We start from the raw sequence: 19,379 nt of genomic DNA, 5'->3' as shown, positions 1-19,379 counted from the left end.
GGGATCTGTGCCCACAGGAGGGGATCTGTGCCCACAGGAGGGGATCTGTGCCCACAGGACCAGATCTCTGCCCACAGGAGGGGATCTGTGCCCACAGGAGGGGATCTGTGCCCACAGGATCAGATCTCTGCCCACAGGAGGGGATCTCTGCCCACAGGAGGGGATCTCTGCCCACAGGAGGGGATCTGTGCCCACAGGACCAGATCTGTGCCCACAGGAGGGGATCTCTGCCTTCACCCCTATAGATGCAGCCACACACGAGTTAAGATCAAACATGAAGTATGAATGGTTTGGGTTGGAAGGGACCTTAAAGCTCATCTCATTCCACCCCCTGCCATGGGCAGGGACACCTTCACTATCCCAGGTTGCTCCAAGCCCTGGCCTTGGACACTCCCAGGGATGGGCAGGCACAGCTCCTCAGTGAAGAGGAGCACTTGTTGAAGGGTTTCTTTCAGAAAATGGGCGTATGAGCAATCCAGCCCACATCAGCTCCATGAGACTGAGCAGATACGAGCTGAGAAGCAGCAAGGCCACAGCTGCTGCTGACCAGTAAAGGAGAAATCACTCCTAGGAGTTCTCAGCGACTCCCCAGAAGTTTCTCATGAGAACACTTTGACTTTCACACAGGAATCTGGAGGTGCACCTGAAAACAGCCAGGATGAGTTCATATAAACATTGGACTTGGGAGATATGGATTTTAACCAATTAAAGGTTGTGGCCTGATGATGTGAGACTCAATTTAGCCAACAGAACGTGGCCTTAACCCGACATAAACCATGTGCAGTGTGGAATAAAATGTCTTCACTGTGAACCTCACAGGCCTGTGGGGTGAAGTCCTTTCCTCTGCAGAAGATTGATAACTTTAAGCACTGTCATCAGCCACCCTGGGCAGGTGAAGAGGTGCTTGGGAGGGCCCTGGAGCCAACACAAGACCCACAGAAGCTGAGTGTCTACGAGCCAAGCTTTTAGTGTCACCTACCCAAGAACACTTAAAATCTCCAGAAGAAAAACACTCAAGACAAACCCAGTCACTGGTAACACTTTTTAATTTGATATGGTCAGACTCTTTTGAAGTAAAACCAAGAGAGTAAGACAGAACTAAAGGACAGGCAGAGTTGTATTTACAGCCATTCAAAACTAGGAGAGTCAAAGCAGAGCTCAGTGGTGACATGGAAGCACACAAAGATTAGTCTTTTTTAGATTATTATTAGAATTTTATTATATTATCTTCTTAGCCATTAAAATAATCTGTTGCACTTTTTACTGCCCAATTCCAACTCACCAGTTCCCCCTCAAAACAACCTGTGATACAAAAAAAAGTGCCACTTTTGCTGTTTGTAGACAACGAATCAGCTGCTTTGGTTTTTCCAAACCTCACTGAAGTGGCACAGCACAGTTAATACTAATGCTCTATTCTTTACCATTAAATAAAAAAAAAAACAGTTGGGCAAAGGGAAAAAGTCAGACTGAGTCAGTGCAATCATTCAGTTGGATTCTGGATGACAATCAGGAAATAGTCTTTATCTGGAGAGACAAAAAAAAAAGAAAATGAATATTTTATTGCTGGTATTTGTTCACAGAAACAGGAAATTTCAACACTTTTCACATCTCACATTACTCTGTGGGAACTCCATTCTCAATGGAGGCTCCATTCTCAAAACAGGCTCTGTGTGTCAGATCACTTATGGGTTTTACTGAGAAAAAGTCTTTAGAAACTGCATGTTCCCAAGGCAGCTGAATTTAACCAGTCTGTGCCAGGAAACACCAGCAACTGGCACAGGCAATGGTGGGATCCAAACCAGCAGTGCCAGGGGGTGGTTCCCCTTTTCTCACTATGGCTGCAGTTGTGTTTTCCTGTGCCAATGCTTATTCCCATCTTTTCATCCTTCCCATGGAAATCAGAGGCTGCCCCAGCACAAACCAGAGCCTGTGTCAAGGTGTTCCTTCCCCTGCCCCTGGGGCAACAGCCATCCCCTCCTTGGCCTCTCCATCAGCACCACCCCACATGGAGCACACAGGGACAGGCTGAAATCATAAAATCACAGAATCAATTGGGTTGGAAAAGACCTCTGAGATCATCAAGTCCAACCCTTGGTCCAACCCCACTGTAATTACCAGATCATGGCACTCAGTGCCATGTCCATTCTCACCTTAAAAACCTCCAGGGATGGGGAATCCACCCCCTCTCTGGGCAGCCCATTCCAATCCCTGAGCACTCTCTCTGCAAAGAATTTCTTCCTGATCTCCAACTTCAATTTCCCCTGGCAGAGCTTGAGCCCATCGTGCCCCCTTGTCCTATTGCTGAGTGCCTGGGAGAAGAGACCAACCCCCACCTGGCCAGAACTTCCCTTCAGGCAGTTCCAGACAGTGCTGAGGTCACCTCTGAGCCTCCTCTTCTCCAGGCTGAACACCCCCAGCTCCCTCAGCCTCTCCCCACAGCACTTGTGCTCCAGTCCCTTCTCCAGCCTCGTTGCTCTTCTCTGGACTCACTCCAGCACCTCAATACCCTTCCTGAACTGAGGGGCCCAGAACTGAACACAGTGGGGAACTGTCCTCATGGGATCTGCTGGGATGCTGAGGGTGTTTCCTGAAAAGCAGGTTGCTGCTGCTTTGTTCCACAGCCCATCATTACAGCTGCAATGATACTTTTCTCAGCACTGGAAAATCAGGACTGCTTTGTTTTAGCACTCAGCCCACAGCTCTGAATGGAAACTGCTCACCAAACATATTCCTTTCCAAAGCCTGGGGGTCTCTTTACTGAAAAACCCAAAGCTTGAGAAGCTGCAGCATCCTCTCAAAGGCTGTTTAATGTCTTCTACTTTGATCAAAACGAAATGAGGGGAGTGATTTGCCACATTCAAACACAACAAAGCAAACTTTGCTCTGTGGCAAAAGCTTTCAACTCTGCAGAGAGCAGGACAGCCCCCTGCAAGAAGGGACTATCCAGTGTGAGCAGAGCAGCAGGCAAAGGGTTCCCTCACCTGCTGTGAGAGGCTGAGCTGGCAAAATGCCAACTGCCCAACTCAGAGAGGGAGAATCCACCCCCCCAGCAAGCGAAGAGGAGGGAGGGGAAAAAACCCTCAAACCCCAAAATAGAAAGGTTCTTATATTATACAAACCAGAGACAATTAAAACCAGAATACATATATATATATATATAAATGTGGGAAAAAACCAAACCAACAACAACCACCGAGTCGCCCACCCAACCAACACAGAGCTCCACCACCCCAGCTCCCAAAAACACCCCAACAAGCTCCCCACAAAGGATACCTGGCAAGAGAGGAGAAAACCAACAACAAAAATCCAAAGGTACTTCCCAAAGCAAACAGCTGTGAAGTGGTGATGAGGCCCAACACCCCCAGCTGAGCACCCAGCCATCAAAGGACTGACCAGGCACCACCTACACCTTCTTTTGTACTGGATTTTGACACCAAAATGATATGAAATGTCTCTCTGGTTGCTCAAGTCAGGTGATGTTTGTCCCCTCTGATCTACGCAGACTCTCTGGGCCTGCTGAAACTGAGGCCCAGCTAAAACTGAAGCCAAAACCTGGCAGTGAGAGGACAGTGCTGCTGATGGGCTGGCCCTGCTGTCTCACCTGGGGCCACCATGACCTCGTTCTTCTTGGAGCGGATGCGCAGGAAGGTGAGGTCGTTCTGCGGGTCCAGGTCGCGCACGGTGCTCCGCGCCTTGAGGATGAAGCTGTGCATGAGCCCGGCATACTGCATGGTGCTGGAGTTGTCCATGGTGCTTTTGATGGGAATGCCTGCAGGGAAGGGACAGCAGGCTCAGGGACACAGCTCTGGGCACTGCCAGCCCCAGCTGGGGTGGCTGTGTCACCTCAGGAGGTGCCCCAGGGTTGGCAGTGCTCTTTGCAAAGGCAAAAGGAGAGCAGGACAGATGTGGAAAGCCTGAGGTCTGCAACCACAGGTGGAGGTGACACCTGTTACCTCTGGTGCTCTACTTTTGCATTTTCATTTATTTATGAGATAGAAATAGAAATAAGTAACAGCAAAAATAAGTGTCTGCAGAGGAGAGAGGAAATAGAAATGTTTCAGTTTTGTTCTCCTGACTGGGGACACCTTTTCCTTTCAGGGAGGCTCCTGAACACCACAGTTCAATGATACTCAGAGCTGTGAGCCCTGCCTTAAGGAAACTGAATAACTTGGGCTTAGTGGCTGATCACCAAGAGACCAAAGAGCTTGTGCAAAGCCAAGGGTCTCACTGCATTTCTGATTCAGCTCCTTCCTCTAAGAGAGCTGCAGTGCTTTCCCTGTGTGCCTGATCTGTCTGTTCTTTGGGAGGAAGGGGCGTTGCTCCTCTATTACCAGTTTCCCACCTTATTACAGAACACAGATCAAAGCTTCCAGACTTTGAGTTGACCTGGGTGACTGTCTGGATGGATGTCAGGACCCGCTGCTGCCTCACACAGTCCCAGGGCTGAGGCTCCAACACTCAGCCCTGGCAGGTGGTGCAGCCCTGCCAGGTCTCTGGGTCAGGGATCACCAGCCAGGAGGGCACACACACTGTCTGGCCAAAGCTTTCCCTGCCCTACGTGTGTTCTCCCACAAAAAGCCAGTCCCAACCCAGCTCAGGTGTCAGAACAAGGCAGCAGCCAAGCCTCACATTCTGGCAGGGCAGAACCAACAGGTTCCAACAGCTGCAGCTTCAGCCTGGAGAGCACAATCCATCACTCCCCAATTGAAGGAAAGCACTTTCAAGTCAAGTTCATGCCTTGTATGAAGAAAGGTTAATCTTCCCACTACCCAGATAAAGGATACAGATGTTAAACTGATGTCACCTTTGATCTCAGTCAAAAAGCCAATAGAATTTAAAATATTCATTCATCTCAAGCTGTAAGCAAAGCTTATTCTCACTAATCTCAGTAATTACTCCACTTCTCTATCACAAGGAGCAAGCATGTGATTGGCAAGGTTTCCTTGCTCTAGAGGATCCTGCTCAAAGCAAGGATCAGAGATTTGCAAGAAATTTCATCTTTAAAGAGGTTGCTGGGGATGCTGAGCTGGATTCAACAGGATTGCTTTGGACTTGTGTTCCTTTGGAAAAGCAGCCAGCAGGAACACAAGCTGCTTGATCTGATCCTCAGGAAACTCATATACAGCTACTGCCATCTTTTCTAAGGATCACTTCTAGAACATACTCAGTTTTAACTGATAATCACACAATTTTAAGGCACTGGGCTGCTCCCAGTGTGTTATTCAGAGTGCTCTGAAGAAGCTGCTCTGCTGGACACTTCAGTGACTCCAAAAAGAGACAACTTGCTGATGAGTCCCATGAGCACCAGACAGGGCTGAGGAACTCGAGCCTGCCCAGCACAGCAGCAAGAGGCAACACCTCACGAGAGTCTCCTGCTCCTGATAAAGGTTTAGACAGACACAAGGCTCAAACACTGGCATAACTCAAATCATAGACTCACAGAATCAGTTGGGTTGGAAGAGACCTCTGAGATCATAAAGTCCAACCCCACTGTGGTTACCAGATCATGGCACTCAGTGCCACGGCCAAGCTCAGTTGAAAACCTCCAGGGATGGGGAATCCACCCCCTCTCTGGGCAGCCCATTCCAATCCCTGAGCACTCTCTCTGCAAAGAATTTTTTTCTGATCTCCAACTTCAATTTCCCCTGGCAGAGCTTGAGCCCATCGTGCCCCCTTGTCCTATTGCTGAGTGCCTGGGAGAAGAGACCAACCCCCACCTGGCCAGAACTTCCCTTCAGGCAGTTCCAGACAGTGCTGAGGTCACCTCTGAGCCTCCTCTTCTCCAGGCTGAACACCCCCAGCTCCCTCAGCCTCTCCCCACAGCACTTGTGCTCCAGTCCCTTCTCCAGCCTCCTTGCTCTTCTCTGGCCCCGCTCCAGCCCCTCAATCTCTTTCCTGAACTGAGGGGCCCAGAATTGAACACAACACTCAAGGTGTGGCCTCCCCAAGGCAGAGTCCAGGGGAAGGGTCACTGCCCTGGGCCTGCAAAGCTTTTACAAATAATTCTAATTTATTTCCTAAAATAATAACCTGAGCTTGCAGAAATGGGAAGCCAATTTTCTACTTTGCAGCCTGACTCTTGTCTGCCTGTTTTGGCTGCAGGAAACCCCCTGCCAAAGCCAGACTTTGGGCTGAGTGTAAGTGGCACAGTGAGCACAGGTTAGAGGCAGTCACAGCTCAGGACAGCGAGGCTGGCACAGCACCTTCTGAATTAACCACGATGATTCCCTGCACTCCTTTCTGGCTCTGGATTCTCTTCAGTGTCTCCTCCACCTCAGCCTGCAAAAAAAAGAAAGCACAGATGAAAAGGAGGTTACAGCTGCTCTCTCCTCCCACCAAAGCTTTGCAATAACCTGTCTGAAAGCAAAGCTGCTCAGGGATGATTCAGACACACCTGCCCACCCTGATCCACACAGCAAAGTGTCTCTGCTTTGGTACCACCTTTTCCTCAGGACCTTTTCTGTTCTTTTCCATCTGTCTTTGCTCATCACTCACTTGTGATTATCATCTTGTGTTAAGCTCAAACTCCCCTCTCATCTTTCCCTCCCTCCTTGCCAACCCTCCTGCTGAACTCCTGCAGCTGGAAGGTGCAGTCAGACACTACAGTTTAGGTGTCAAACAAAAGACATGTTCAAAAATACACAGGGAATTCATGAAAAAAAGTAGGAAAAAGACACATCCTGGTGCCAGATCACCTTCCCTTTTATCAAATGGTTGCTAAGAGCAATTGCACATAACAGAAATGAGGGGAAAAACAATGAATAAACACTGTTTATAATTCTGATTCATGCTGGGATGGCTGCAAGGTTATTTATAACCACCACCAATCATTTACAACTTAAGAAAGGAAAAATGCAACCAAGGCCAAGGCAACAGTCCCTTGTATAAACCCCATCAAAGTCAGAGGAGGTTTCAGCACCTTCTGCACATTTCCATTCCTACAAGACACAGGTCAGAATATGACTGTGGGTTCTGCCCCAGAGTGGGAAACCCTCAGCAATGGAATTGCTTTCCACAGCTGGGCAAACACCTGGCATTCTTTATTCCAATTAAAGGAAACAGAGACAAGCAGCATCTTTGAGATCCTGCAAGGCAGAAATGGTGGCAAGGGGAGTGAAATGGAGAACAAGCCATGGGGTGGACAAATGCTGAGAGAAATCTGGTGGCAAACTGTTAAATCTCTCAAGAAATTAAGAACTAATCTCCTGCCTTTTTACTGTCAGTATTGAAGTCCTGATTCATTAAATGCTTTTCTTCACAGGGCCTTAACAAACCCATTTGGATGCAGAGCAGCATCCACACAGGAGGGCACCAGCTTTTAATCTCCTCCAACCCCAAGAGCTGACCTTACCCCCAGGTGGGTGAGGTGCTCTCTGTTGCCTTTACCTTCCTGTTCCCATCTGGAAAGCCTGAGCTCCTGGATTCACCTAAAAATTACATCCTTTTAGACAATTTCAACTGTCCAGCTACAACTTGGGTGACCATTTATTTCTTTATTAGTTCTGACACGTTGTTTTGATCCCTGAATTCCATGAATATGCACTGAGCAGAACACACTGGGCAGGGAGAAACCTTCAACACAACCAACAGTGGAACCACCACATCCTGGGGCTCAGGGAATATTCCATCAGGGAATATTCCAATAAAATCACAACAGAACCAACACATCCCAGGTCTAAGGGAATATTTCAATAAAATCACAATGGTACCAACACATCCTGGGTTTCAGGAATATTCCAGTAAAATTAGAACAGAACCAACACATCCTGGGTCTAAGGGAGAAGGGCAGGGCAGAGCTGGGATGGGCAGGGATGGGGCAGAGCAGGGCTGGGCAGGGCAGGGCAGGGGCAGGGCAGGGCTGGGCAGGGCAGGGCAGGGCAGGGGCAGGGCAGGGCTGGGCAGGGCTGGGCAGGGCAGGGCAGGGGCCGGGCAGGGCAGGGGCAGGGCAGGGGCAGGGCAGGGCTGGGCAGGGCTGGGCAGGGCTGGGCAGGGCAGGGCAGGGGCCGGGCAGGGCAGGGGCAGGGCAGGGCAGGGCTGGGCAGGGCAGGGCCGGGCAGGGCTGGGCTGGGCAGGGGCCGGGCAGGGGCCGGGCAGGGGCCCGACAGGACAGGGCAGGGGCAGGGCAGGGCAGGGGCAGGGCAGGGCTGGGCAGGGCAGGGGCCCGACAGGACAGGGCAGGGGCAGGGCTGGGCAGGGGCAGGGCTGGGCTGGGCTGGGCAGGGGCAGGGCAGGGGCCGGGCAGGGCTGGGCAGGGGCCGGGCAGGGCTGGGCAGGGGCCGAGCAGGGCAGGGCAGGGGCAGGGCTGGGCAGGGCAGGGCAGGGGCAGGGCTGGGCAGGGCAGGGCTGGGCAGGGGCAGGGCAGGGGTAGGGCAGGGGCCCGACAGGACAGGGCAGGGGCCGGGCAGGGGCAGGGCAGGGCTGGGCAGGGCAGGGGCAGGGCAGGGCAGGGCAGGGCAGGGCAGGGGCCCGACAGGACAGGGCAGGGGCCGGGCAGGGCTGGGCAGGGGCAGGGCAGGGCAGGGGCAGGGCTGGGCAGGGCAGGGGCAGGGCAGGGCAGGGGCAGGGCAGGGCAGGGGCAGGGCTGGGCAGGGGCAGGGGCAGCCCCAGCTGCGGGGCAGGGGCAGGACCCGCCCGTCCCGCAGCCCCTCAGACCGGCAGAGTCCCCCGAGCTCCGCAGGGGCCCCCGCGGCAGAGCCCCCGCCCCGACAGGGCGAGCAGGGCCGGCACCGGCACGAACCAGGGCCGGGCCGGGCCGAACAGAACCGAACCGAACCGAACCGGCTACCCCGCAGAGGCCCCGCTGCCCACGGCGGGTCCCGCCTGGTCCCGACACCGCCCGAGCCCGAGGGCTCAGGGACTCCCGAGGGGGCTCAGGGACCCTCCCGGCCCGGCCCGGCCTCACCCACCATTGTTGCCGTCGCCGCCCTGCCCGGCGCTGCCCCGGAAACGCTTCGGGAGCGTCCGGGACCGCCCACGGCACCCGGACACACCCCCGGCATCCCGGGATACAGCTGCGGCATCCCGGGATAAACCTCGGACATCCCGGGTACACCCCCGGCATCCCAGGATATCCCGGGATACCCCATGAACACTCCCCAAACCCCCGGGGCGGTCCCTGATCCCGCGATTGGCAGTCAGTGATCCCACAAACACCTCCAGCCTTCCCGTGCCTGGTACGGGAAAGGGGGGTGAGACCACCCACAGAGCCTGCGGGGCCAGCACAGCGGGAATGGGCTCGGATTGAGGGAGAGCAGGTTGAGAGCAAATTGGGGAAGGAATTCTGCCCTGTGAGGGTGGGCAGGCCCTGGCACAGGTGCCCAGAGAAACTGTGGCTGCCCCATCCCTGGAAGTGTCCAGGATACACCTCAGACATCCCGGGAGACCCCACGGACATGCCAGGATACTCCACGGACATCCCGGGATACTGCACAGACATCCCAGGACAGCCCATGGACACCCCAGGATAGCCCAGATACATCCCAGATACCCCATGGACATTCTGGGATACCCCAGAGATATCCCAGGATACCCCATGGACATCCCAGGATACCCCAGAGACATCCCGGGAAACTCCATGGACATCCCAGGATACTGCACAGACATCCCGGGAGACTCCATGGACATCCCAGGATACTGCACAGACATCCTGGGATCCCCCATGGCCATCCTGGGATACCCCAGAGCCTGAGGAAGGAGGGCTGTCCCCAGCCCTGCTGTGTGTGCAGAGCACAGTGGGGGTACGAGGGATGCAGCTCTTCAGTGGATTGCTCTTCTTTGCCCCCAGACTGTCCTTGCCCCGGGGTAGCTGAGCACTCAATCCTCCTTTCTCCCTGGAGGGGCAGGAGATGCTGTTTCCCTCTGGATGTGGCTCCCCAGGGTTTGGGATGTGCCTTGGGCTGGCCCTCCCTGCTCTGCCCTGCCCTGGGGGGCTCCAGCAGCAGCCGAGAGGATAAAGGGGAGGGGGGAACTCCCACTGCCCCTTAGCACTGAATCCCAGAAGGGTTTGGGTTGGAAGGGGAGCCTGAAAGTGCTCCAAGTGCCATCCAACCCACCCTTGGGACACTTCCAGGGATGGGGCAGCCACAGCTCCTCTGTCCAACCTGTGCCAGGGCCTGCCCACCCTCACAGGGAAGGATCTTTCCCAATGTGTGATCTAAACCCACTCTGGTGCACTTTGGACACTGCTGCTTTCAGCTGTGACCTGACACAGATCACCCCCAGCTCCCACAGCAGCACAGAGAGCTGGTGTTTGTTGGGCAAAATGTAGAAACATTTGTTGGGCAAAATGTAGAAACATGACCTCAGGAAGTGTGGCTTTTGGGGTTTTGTTTTTCCTCTGAAAACCAGGATTTCATGTGACAGATAAGCTGTCAGGGACCACTTTCTGCTTAGAGAAATCAAGATTTCTCCAACGAGCCCCTGGCATTTGTGCTCTGCTGTCAGACTGACAGGTTAAGAGTGGACACAGAATAAGGCACTGCCAGAGATAAAAAAATTGTTCTTCAGGCTCCAAGAAATACCACTATTTTATGTTGTAGTGGCTGTTTGCTGCTCTACAGCCTAACTCAGCTGAAATGTAACCTCTTCTACCAGTCCAGCAGGAAGTTTTAGAGCTTGGCTACAACTCATTTTACCATGGATGGATTCAGCTCTTCAAGTCACAGCATGGTAAGATTTGGGCAATAGCTCAGCAAGGCACAGCTGCCACCAGGCACCCAAACAAGCAGGGCTTTGTTTCAACTTTTTCAACAAGCATTGCCATCCTGCCATGAACAAACCACCCCAGTCAGGCTGGTACTGACATAGCAACACCAGGATTGAAGAAAATAGCCAAAACCTAACACAGCAGTGCAACTGAGTTGTACATTTATCATACACTGCATTGTGGTTTCATTTGAACCTTTTTTAAAAAACTTCAGATGTGTGTGGTACCCTCACAGCTGCACTAACATAAAGCTGCCCAAAGCAGAGTGGAATTTTGGGTTTACACAACTTACTGGGATGCTTTTAAGTGGGTCCATCCAAAGCTTGGAGGAAGCAACTCCAAACAACATCCCTGCTGCAGAAAAAGGCAATTGTGACTGCACGTGTTTGCCTGGCACAGAAAACCATCCCTGGGGTTTGCTGCCACTGACAAAATGTGTTAACCCAGCCCGTGGGGACACCTGGGAAGGGGACAACCCCAGGGGAAGGCCTGCAGGAAGGGAAGGATGTCACCCTCAGGGAAGGATGACCTGTCTAGGGACCACTGGAGCAAACTGGACATAACCAGGTCCCTGAGACCTGATGGGATGTCCCTGTGAGGACCGAAGGAGATGGAATGTGACTGCAAAGCTCATCACAGGTATCTGGGAAAGGTCAGGGCCAGCAGGAGAGGCTCCTGCTGACAGGAGGAATGGGGAATGCCACTTCTCCCTCCAAGGAGGATCAGGGACACTACAAACCTGGTTGGTCCCACTGGAGCTTTTTTCCCCTCCTTTGTGGCACTCTGTCACTAACCCCTTGCAGTGTCATTCCTCATTTCTGTTCCCCCCACAGCAGTGCCACAGGGAAATGGAGCTTTCTTCCCCTCCTTTGTGGCACTCTGTCAATCCCAACCACCTGCAGTGTCATTCCTCATTTCTGTTCCCCCCACAGCAGTGCCACAGGGAAATGGAGCTTTTTTCCCCTCCTTTGTGGCACTCTGTCATTAACCCCTTGCAGTGTCATTCCTCATTTTTGTTCCCCCCACAGCAGTGCCACAGGGAAATGGAGCTTTTTTCCCCTCCTTTGTGGCACTCTGTCACTAACCCCTTGCAGTGTCATTCCTCATTTTTGTTCCCCCCACAGCAGTGCCACAGGGAAATGGAGCTTTTTTCCCCACCTTTGTGGCACTGTCAATCCCAACCACCTGCAGTGTCATTCCTCATTTCTGTTCCCCCCACAGCAGTGCCACAGGGAAATGGAGCTTTTTTCCCCTCCTTTGTGGCACTCTGTCACTAACCCCTTGCAGTGTCATTCCTCATTTCTGTTCCCCCCACAGCAGTGCCACAGGGCAGTGCTACAGCTGTGGCTCCTGCAGAACCTTCCTCCATCCCTGCCCCTCACTGCTCCTCAGGGCACCACCCACCAGCAGTAAAAATCCAGGAACTGTGCCCCAAATCCAATAAATTTCCAGTGCAAACAGCAGTGGAAGAGGTCCCAGGAGAGAAACATTCCCAAAGAACTGTGCTAGGAGGACAACTGTCCCAGCCCCAGATGTTCCCTCACACCCAGCAGTAACGACCAGACCACCAGCTCTTTAAGGAGTTTTATAAAAGTATTTGCCTTACTGAGATACTGTTACAGTTACCTGAGTATTTGGAATTACAACGCAAGGAAATATTGACAATAGATTTCAGTACAGTATTTTACAATCCAGTGCTGCTGATCCCAGTTTCTACAGGAGTTCACTAGAGCACATACACACAGACAGTAATTCTTGGGGAAAATTAAAAGACACCACAAAAAGGGGGCTGGAGATACCAATAGAACAGGGAAAATTACAAATCCAGTGCATGTAATAAAATGCAAAAAAACCCCTCAAAATTAAAAAAAAATTAAACAAGCATTTTTTGTTTTGTTTTACTTTTTTTCAGAATAAAAATAAAAAAGCTTTTTTTTTTTTATTAAACACAAGCAACTGGATTTAAAAAACCCCAAACTTCCACACTAGGTCAGATGAAGACATGATGTATTTACTGTGAATTCATAAGTATATGAACAGTTCCTGAGCTACCCAGAACAATAAGGCTTTGTTAATTCTCAGCATTTCATTTTCTCACATCACTCTCATGAAGAAAAATCCTAAATAAGAGTTTTTTAACACTTGATAATTAGGATCAATTGACAGTTGCACATGAATGGACACTGGTGACATACTATGAGTTTATGCAGCTCAGGTTGCTGATCAGGTGAAGCAGTGGGAGACAAATGCATTAATTTCTGCTGAAAATCCCTCCTGTGAGTTCAATCCACACCAACCTGTTACTGGGACTGGCTGCTCTGGGCTCATCCCTTTTTGCTTCACCAGAACCCCACAAAGAACTGAAAAGTGCACCAGTGGCTTATTATTCCTTTTCTTTTTTTCCTACACAACATGCTTAAGAAACTTCACAGATTTGTTAGTATTCACAAGTCAGATGCCTGAGGAATCTGAACTTGTGCCTTCAGAAATATTGCCAATTTAACACTAGAAAGTTGCTTTGAACTTTCTATATTTTTGCCAAATCTAATGTTTTATTTACGTTTTATTTCCCCTCTCTCAATGAATTCTTAATTTGCAATATTTTTAAATCATATCTGGTGCTTGGGATATCCAGCCCCCTTTCTCCCATCCTGGTACAGCAGAAAAGACACATAAACATGCCATTTAAATTAAAAGAAACAATGGAATAAGTGGAATCCTGAACATCAAAAATATATACAAGCAGGTATGTTTTTCCTGAACTAAACATTTCAACCATAAAAATATTCAACAGCCACACCCTATAGAACTAGGGCTAAGGCTATTTCAATTATAACTATTCTTTATTTTAAAAATATAGGGCTGGCAGCCTTTTGGGTGATATTTATACATGAACAATAGTTCTAGGTTCCCTACATGAATCATAAAGCAATATGCAGAACATAGACTATTTTTCATAGCTTAATCTTGCATTACTCTTGCTTAATTTAACCTCTCTTGTAAATATGTTAGATAACTACATTTCATTGTAAGAATTAATATAAACAGAATATATATATATATATATATATATAAGGCTTTTTTTCTCCTCACGAGCTGTTTACTGTAATATACCCAAATGTTGCTGAAGTTGGTGATTTTCCCCCAGTCAGACCACGAAGGTGAGTTCTCACCATCAGGAAGCTTTAAACAAGGGGCATTTTTGTGTCATCAGGAACTTCCAGCATGCCTGACAAGAGCTGTTCACTCCCTCCTGCCTTCCCAGAGCATTCATCACTTGACCTGAAGCAGCTGAAACCTGTTGTGTTCTGGTTCTTCTCAGGCCTGAATCGTTTTTTCCCTCTTGCAGTTTAGATGGATGGGACAGCAGGATTTGGATTCTTTTCCAAACTGGAAGTTCAGTTTTACACTTTCCCACTGCCCTGTTTCAGCTCTGTTATCTAGAAAAGTCTTCCAAGCAGCCCCTGCCACGCTGCTCTGAGCTGCAGGTTTGCTTTAATGTGTGCTACATGTTATTTCAAGTGTCACCTCTCCCACTGTGGCTACAGCTCATCTCTCTGGGTCTGCCTTAGGGCAGGGAAGGGCTGACCAGGCCCGAAAAGTGCACTCAGTCTAAAGGAGCAGGAAAATGCAAAATGTTCTTGTAAACCAGAAAAGAATTGAACATTAACAGATTCTAAAAGGAAGTAAAAGATGCTGTTAATCCAACAGGAACTCACTACAAAAGTTACTAGGTGTAAGAAGCTTAGGGTGAATTATCTTAGAAACCTCCCCAAAAACTTTGGCTTCCAACTTTCTAGAGCTATTGACTGATGCTCCAGCATTTCAGAAACCTGCAATCCATGTATGATCTTCCTACTGCTCTTGGCTTCAGCCAGTCTCACACATCAGTCCATCTGCAGAAATGATGAGCAGGAGCCTGTTCTGAATCCAGTTGTTCTGCACCTCTTCCCGAGAGCCCAAGGAACTCTTCGGAGCAAACTGACTGCAACATGGAGGAGAAACACCGAGGAGATGTCCACGGACACTCTGCCCAACATCAGCCTGCACACAGGGGCCTCCAGGCAATCAGTGCAATCCCAGCTGGGCTTCTTTGCAAAGCAAGTGAAGTACCACAGTGTTAATTACTATTGATTCCCAAGGTAGGGTGTGTTACACACAAGAGCTCAGATCCCTCGGAGGGCACAGCGTTCCAGCAGCTCGGGGCAGGTGTCTGTGTGCTGACAGGAGCAGGACTGGGAGAAACCAAAGCCAGGCTACGCCCTGGACTTGTGCCACAGTTTGATATCCCCTGAACAGCAGCTGGAGCCCAGCTGGCACGTGAGCAGACTCCAGGTGGGGAACAACAGTCTGGCCACACTTGAGTTAGAAAAAGGGGCTAAAGGGAGGGAGCTGCTCATGGCACAGAGGGGGATCCAGGCTGGCTCCGACACTGCTGTGGAGAGGCTCAGGATGCTGCTGCAGCATTGCAGCTACCAAGGAACTTCCCAGTGCACCAGTAGCAAAAAATGCTACTAAAAAGGAAAGACAAAACTATTGTTAAAAATCTGTCAGTCATTAAGGACACATTCTAATTAATGAATGGTAAAACAAAGCAGAGCCCAAAGCTGTATTAAACCTCTACTTCGCTCATTAGTCACTTGTAGCCGTATCTGCTCATTTGATTTCTGAAAGTGCTCAGTAGAAATCCAGAGTTAATGTGGATAACCTCAGGATAACATCCATTTATTTACACATTAGTATTGTTAAATAAATCCAAGTCAAGTCTACTTTACAATGAACTGTGCAACAAGCAGAAGTGAAGAACATACATCGTGTTGAGTTCACATTCTTCGAGGTGCAAACTTCAGCTACTCCTGCCCAAATCCTTCTGTTTCTTCAATTGCAAACAGCAGCTTTTCCTTCAACTGCTCATAATTCTTATATGGGGGAAGGTCTAAGCGATTGAAACTGGAAATAAAGAAAGAGCTTAAGTGTTGAAAAAGAATTCAACAGTCACAAAAAATCCATTATGAATACGGGACATTTTTGCTGTGCTGATGGACACTGGGATTTATACCCTGTGAGAAGCTGAATACTGACATAAATTTCTGTATTTCTGAGAGCAGAGTGCTTGAACAGTGATAGTGTTCACTAACTCTACCTATCTGGTTAACCAGAGTCATCATTCAGGTTTGAAATTTTAAGTTTGTGTGGTGGTTTTACCATCACTGACACCTGAGGACATGAGGAGTGACCTTTTCTCTAGAGGAGACTGTGAATGTGGCTCCTCCCCTAACAAGATGGAGTGCAGTAACAAAAGGATAATCCTCACCTCTTCACACACTAATGTTAATTACTTTAAATGTTCAGCAACACACAAATCCATGGAATTTGCAATGCAATCTACTCCATGCCATGAGAGGCTTTTAGAACTTCAGCTGTTTATTGGTGTAATTAGTTTTTGCTTTTACAGAGCCCCAACCACTTCAGTACATGACCCATTTACTAAAATCTCCAAGTAGATTGTGGTCAGCAAAAACCAAAGTAATATTCTGATTTTTTTTTAATGTACTCACCAGGTATGACTTCTAGGTAACCAGTTTTCCTTTCCAACTTTTTCAATACAAAATTTTTGGGGTCCATTGCTCCCTGTAACAAATTCCAATAAACAAGGCATAGGTCTGGCTACCTTTGTGCTCTATATAATACAATTCAAGCAGGCAAGGCTTAAACAAAGACAAGATCACCATAACTTGCACAAAGAAGTGTCTCACTGTACAGCTCTGCCTGGATCACAACTATGCATGTGGTAAAATGCATCAATTTAAGTGATTCTGAAGCTCAATACAGAGGTGTGAACATTCCTTCCATCTCTTTTTCCATCACAGCTCAAGTATGGGCAGGGCTTGCAAGACACCATTCAAGATAAAAATCATTTAAAGTGTCCTCAAACATATAATTTTGTTCTTTTTTAAGTACCTACTGCATTAGAGGGGTTATTAATACATACCCATGAGGTCAGCAAACCCTCCCACTGGCAACCTGCACGTTCCAGTCACAAACTGCAGGAGTCTCATCCTCTTCTCATTGTCTATTTCTTTCACAAACTGCAAAACAGGGATAGAAATAAACCTTTAGGGATAGAGTTGATACTCAGATTTTCACAGCATAATCCCCCACAGGTGAACAAGTGCCATGGTTGCTACAAACAGCTGGATGAGCAGAACAGTTTGTATTTGCACTCTCCAGGTGTGGGCAGTGCTGTGCCCTGAGCCTTGTGCTGCTCTGCCCACAGAGCCAAGTGTGCCAACCTGCCAGAACCACACGATCTGCCTGCTGGTCCTGGTGTAGTGCCTGTAGATGGTGTGTCTCTGCCAGTCATTCAGGTCGATTTCCTGCATCCCACAAAGCAGCACCTTTGGGGGAAAAAAGGGAAATAAATACATGAGTGTAAGTTATCACTTCCCTTTTGTGATCTCCCACATGGCAAAGCAGCAACCAACTGCCCCCACACTGAGCAGCACTGCAGTGACAGCACACTTGCTTTTAATTTTAAACTTTATCTGAAACTTCTACAAAAAAATTGACTTCATGAAGTATATTTAGAGAGGCCACAAAGTAAAGAACATCTCTGTTGTACTTGCTTCCAATTTCAGGAAGAAAAGCTTCCCTGAGAGGGTGGGCAGGCCCTGGCACAGGTTGGGCAGAGAAGCTGTGGCTGCCCCATCCCTGGAAGTGTCCAAGGTTGGACAGGGCTTGGAGCACCCTGGGCTGGTGGGAGGTGTCCCTGCTCATGGCAGGGAGATGGCACTGGCTGAGCTTTAAGGTCCCTCCAAACTAAAACCACTCTGTGATTCCATGTAGACATTCAAGCCAGAAGAGTTTATCTTTGCCCAGCCATAAAATTCTCCACTAGGGACAAGATGTTGTGCTTTGATGTTTTTGTCTTTTAAATGCTCCAGAAAGTGTCATTATGAGAGATCAAAGGCACCTAGAACCAGGTCCAATCCACATGCAAGCATTCATTGCATATCTGGCTTTATCTCCCATTCTGTGATGTTACTCATTCTTTGACTGAGGATCACAAAATTTCTACTGTAAGAAATTTCCACTGACAGAATCTTGGCCTTTAGAAACACCTTAAGTAGGCTGCAAAGAGGCAAGTTCAGGAAAACACACTAATCTAACACTGCTCCATGAAGCCTCCTCCATAGAGCAGAGCTGTGAGTTTTAGTGAGCTCTGCTCTTCAGACATCCTGACTGGAGTTGAGGTGTTTGATGTGTAATGACCTGGCTGAGGCAACAGCCAAACAATCCTTTACCTCCAGTTCCTTTGCATCAAAATACTGCAGATACTGTTGTGGCAGAATTTCATTGAAGCCTTCAAAGAAAGCCTGTGTCTGCTCCTCCACTCCTCTGGAAAGCCTCCACTCTGCTACCAGCCTGGAAGAGACGGCACAGAAAGGGAATTTAAGTGGCCAGTGCTAACCCAAGTCCACTTCTTTGGCTGCTTTGAGATGAAATGTAAGCTGAGTTAAAAAAATACTGGAAGCCTGGAGAGTTCTGGGAATAGAGCATTGTATCATTTTATTAGTAAGCTTTACTCTATGCAAATGACTTCTCTTTCAGTAAAACCTTAAGTGTCCAACTGTAGAGGGATTTCTTACAGAAAATGGCCATGTGAGCGACCCAGACTGTGTGGACTCTGAGACTGAAGCAGCCACCAGCAAGGAATAAACAAAGGCACAGCTGCTGCTGAGTGGTGAAGAAGAAATCACTCCCCAGGAGTTCCCACAGCAACTCCCCAGACTTTCACACAAGAACTCCTGAAAGTTTCTCACAGGACTCTTGAGATGCACCTGGGAACTGTTAGGATGTTTTATCAAAACACTGGACTTGTAAGATATGGAATAGAACCAGTAAGAAATGTTGCTTTATGGTGTGTCAATTACTATACCAATTAGCACGTAGCTTTGACCCTCTATATATAATAAACTGCTTCAGTGTATCAATAAAGGGCATTCTACCTAAAACCATAATGGATCATCGTGTGATGTCCTTTGATCCTCCCCATTATTATCTGCATTATCCAACTGTTCTGCTCCACAAGTATTTTAGACCCAAAGAGGAGGCAGCATCTCCTCCCTGATTACCCTCAGGACAGCAACGCAGCCTTGAGGTATCAGAAGAAAGTTCAACATGCAGAGCTGATTTTGTCTGACATTCTGCCCAGAAACCTCAGTCATGATGCATGACAAGATGCAAACCAAGTCCAGCTGTGCTGGTGAGGACAAGCAGGACTGACAGCTTGCCAAGGAATAACTGTGTCCATTTGGAAAGGTCCAGATTTGTTCTGTTAAGCATCAGACTCTGCTCAGTGGCAGAAACTCCACACTCCATCAATAAAAGGGTGAAAAGCAGGAGCCCCAAAGAACCTGAACCCAGGGAGAAGGAGATGTTACACTAAATTCAAGCCTAACCTGGCAGGAGCACTGGAGTCCAAAGGAGAGGTGGCTATTTCTGATTTGTGTTCTAGAAAGTTGGGGGACTTAAAAGCAGGACTGAAGGAAATGAGTGGCACTGGAATCCAAGCTCTCCCTGGGTTCCTACAAACTAGAAGAGAGTGATTCTCTGCCAAAGGCCAGTGCATTTCCTCTGCAAACACCACCTTTCTGTGAATCACTGAAGTGTC

At 49.0% G+C, this 19,379-nt stretch overlaps 2 protein-coding genes across 3 annotated transcripts in view; both read right to left on the bottom strand.

The window, feature by feature from the left end:
• Nucleotides 1-1,028: 1,028 nt before the first annotated feature.
• DYNLRB1 (dynein light chain roadblock-type 1) lies at nt 1,029-9,019 on the bottom strand. Its single transcript, XM_071573126.1, has 4 exons — nt 8,907-9,019; nt 6,204-6,279; nt 3,602-3,769; nt 1,029-1,524 (listed from the first exon to the last, which is right to left on the bottom strand). The coding sequence occupies exons 1-4, from the start codon at nt 8,997-8,999 to the stop codon at nt 1,481-1,483; spliced, it is 381 nt and encodes a 126-aa protein (XP_071429227.1). The 5' UTR covers nt 9,000-9,019; the 3' UTR covers nt 1,029-1,480.
• A 3,258-nt stretch (nt 9,020-12,277) lies between these two features.
• Nucleotides 12,278-19,379, bottom strand: part of ITCH (itchy E3 ubiquitin protein ligase) — a 66,415-nt gene continuing 59,313 nt past the window's right edge. The window contains exons 20-25 of one of the 2 annotated variants that reach the window (XM_071572578.1): nt 18,010-18,130; nt 16,999-17,103; nt 16,698-16,794; nt 16,264-16,336; nt 15,517-15,655; nt 12,278-15,219 (exon numbers count right to left, since the gene is read on the bottom strand). In XM_071572578.1, the coding sequence (XP_071428679.1) occupies nt 15,556-15,655; nt 16,264-16,336; nt 16,698-16,794; nt 16,999-17,103; nt 18,010-18,130 (496 nt within the window). In that variant the 3' untranslated portion in view covers nt 12,278-15,219; nt 15,517-15,555. Of the gene's footprint in view, nt 15,656-16,263; nt 16,337-16,697; nt 16,795-16,998; nt 17,104-18,009; nt 18,131-19,379 lie in introns of both variants that reach the window. The other variant, XM_071572577.1, reaches the window with a different exon arrangement.

Source organism: Pithys albifrons, chromosome 18 (genome assembly GCF_047495875.1).
Source record: "Pithys albifrons albifrons isolate INPA30051 chromosome 18, PitAlb_v1, whole genome shotgun sequence".
Lineage (NCBI taxonomy): Eukaryota > Metazoa > Chordata > Aves > Passeriformes > Thamnophilidae > Pithys > Pithys albifrons.
This window is presented reverse-complemented; position numbering and strand designations above follow the sequence as displayed.

What these genes read in the sequence shown, in the direction of transcription:
- DYNLRB1 (XM_071573126.1), bottom strand. Translation starts at nt 8,999, where the DNA reads ATGCCGGGGGTGTGTCCGGGTGCCGTGGGCGGTCCCGGACGCTCCCGA. An exon ending in GGGCGGCGACGGCAACAATG is followed by an intron (nt 6,280 to 8,906) that starts GTGGGTGAGGCC and finishes TTTTTTTTGCAG; the next exon opens with GCTGAGGTGGAGGAGACACT. An exon ending in CGAGGTCATGGTGGCCCCAG is followed by an intron (nt 1,525 to 3,601) that starts GTGAGACAGCAG and finishes TTGTCTCTCCAG; the next exon opens with ATAAAGACTATTTCCTGATT.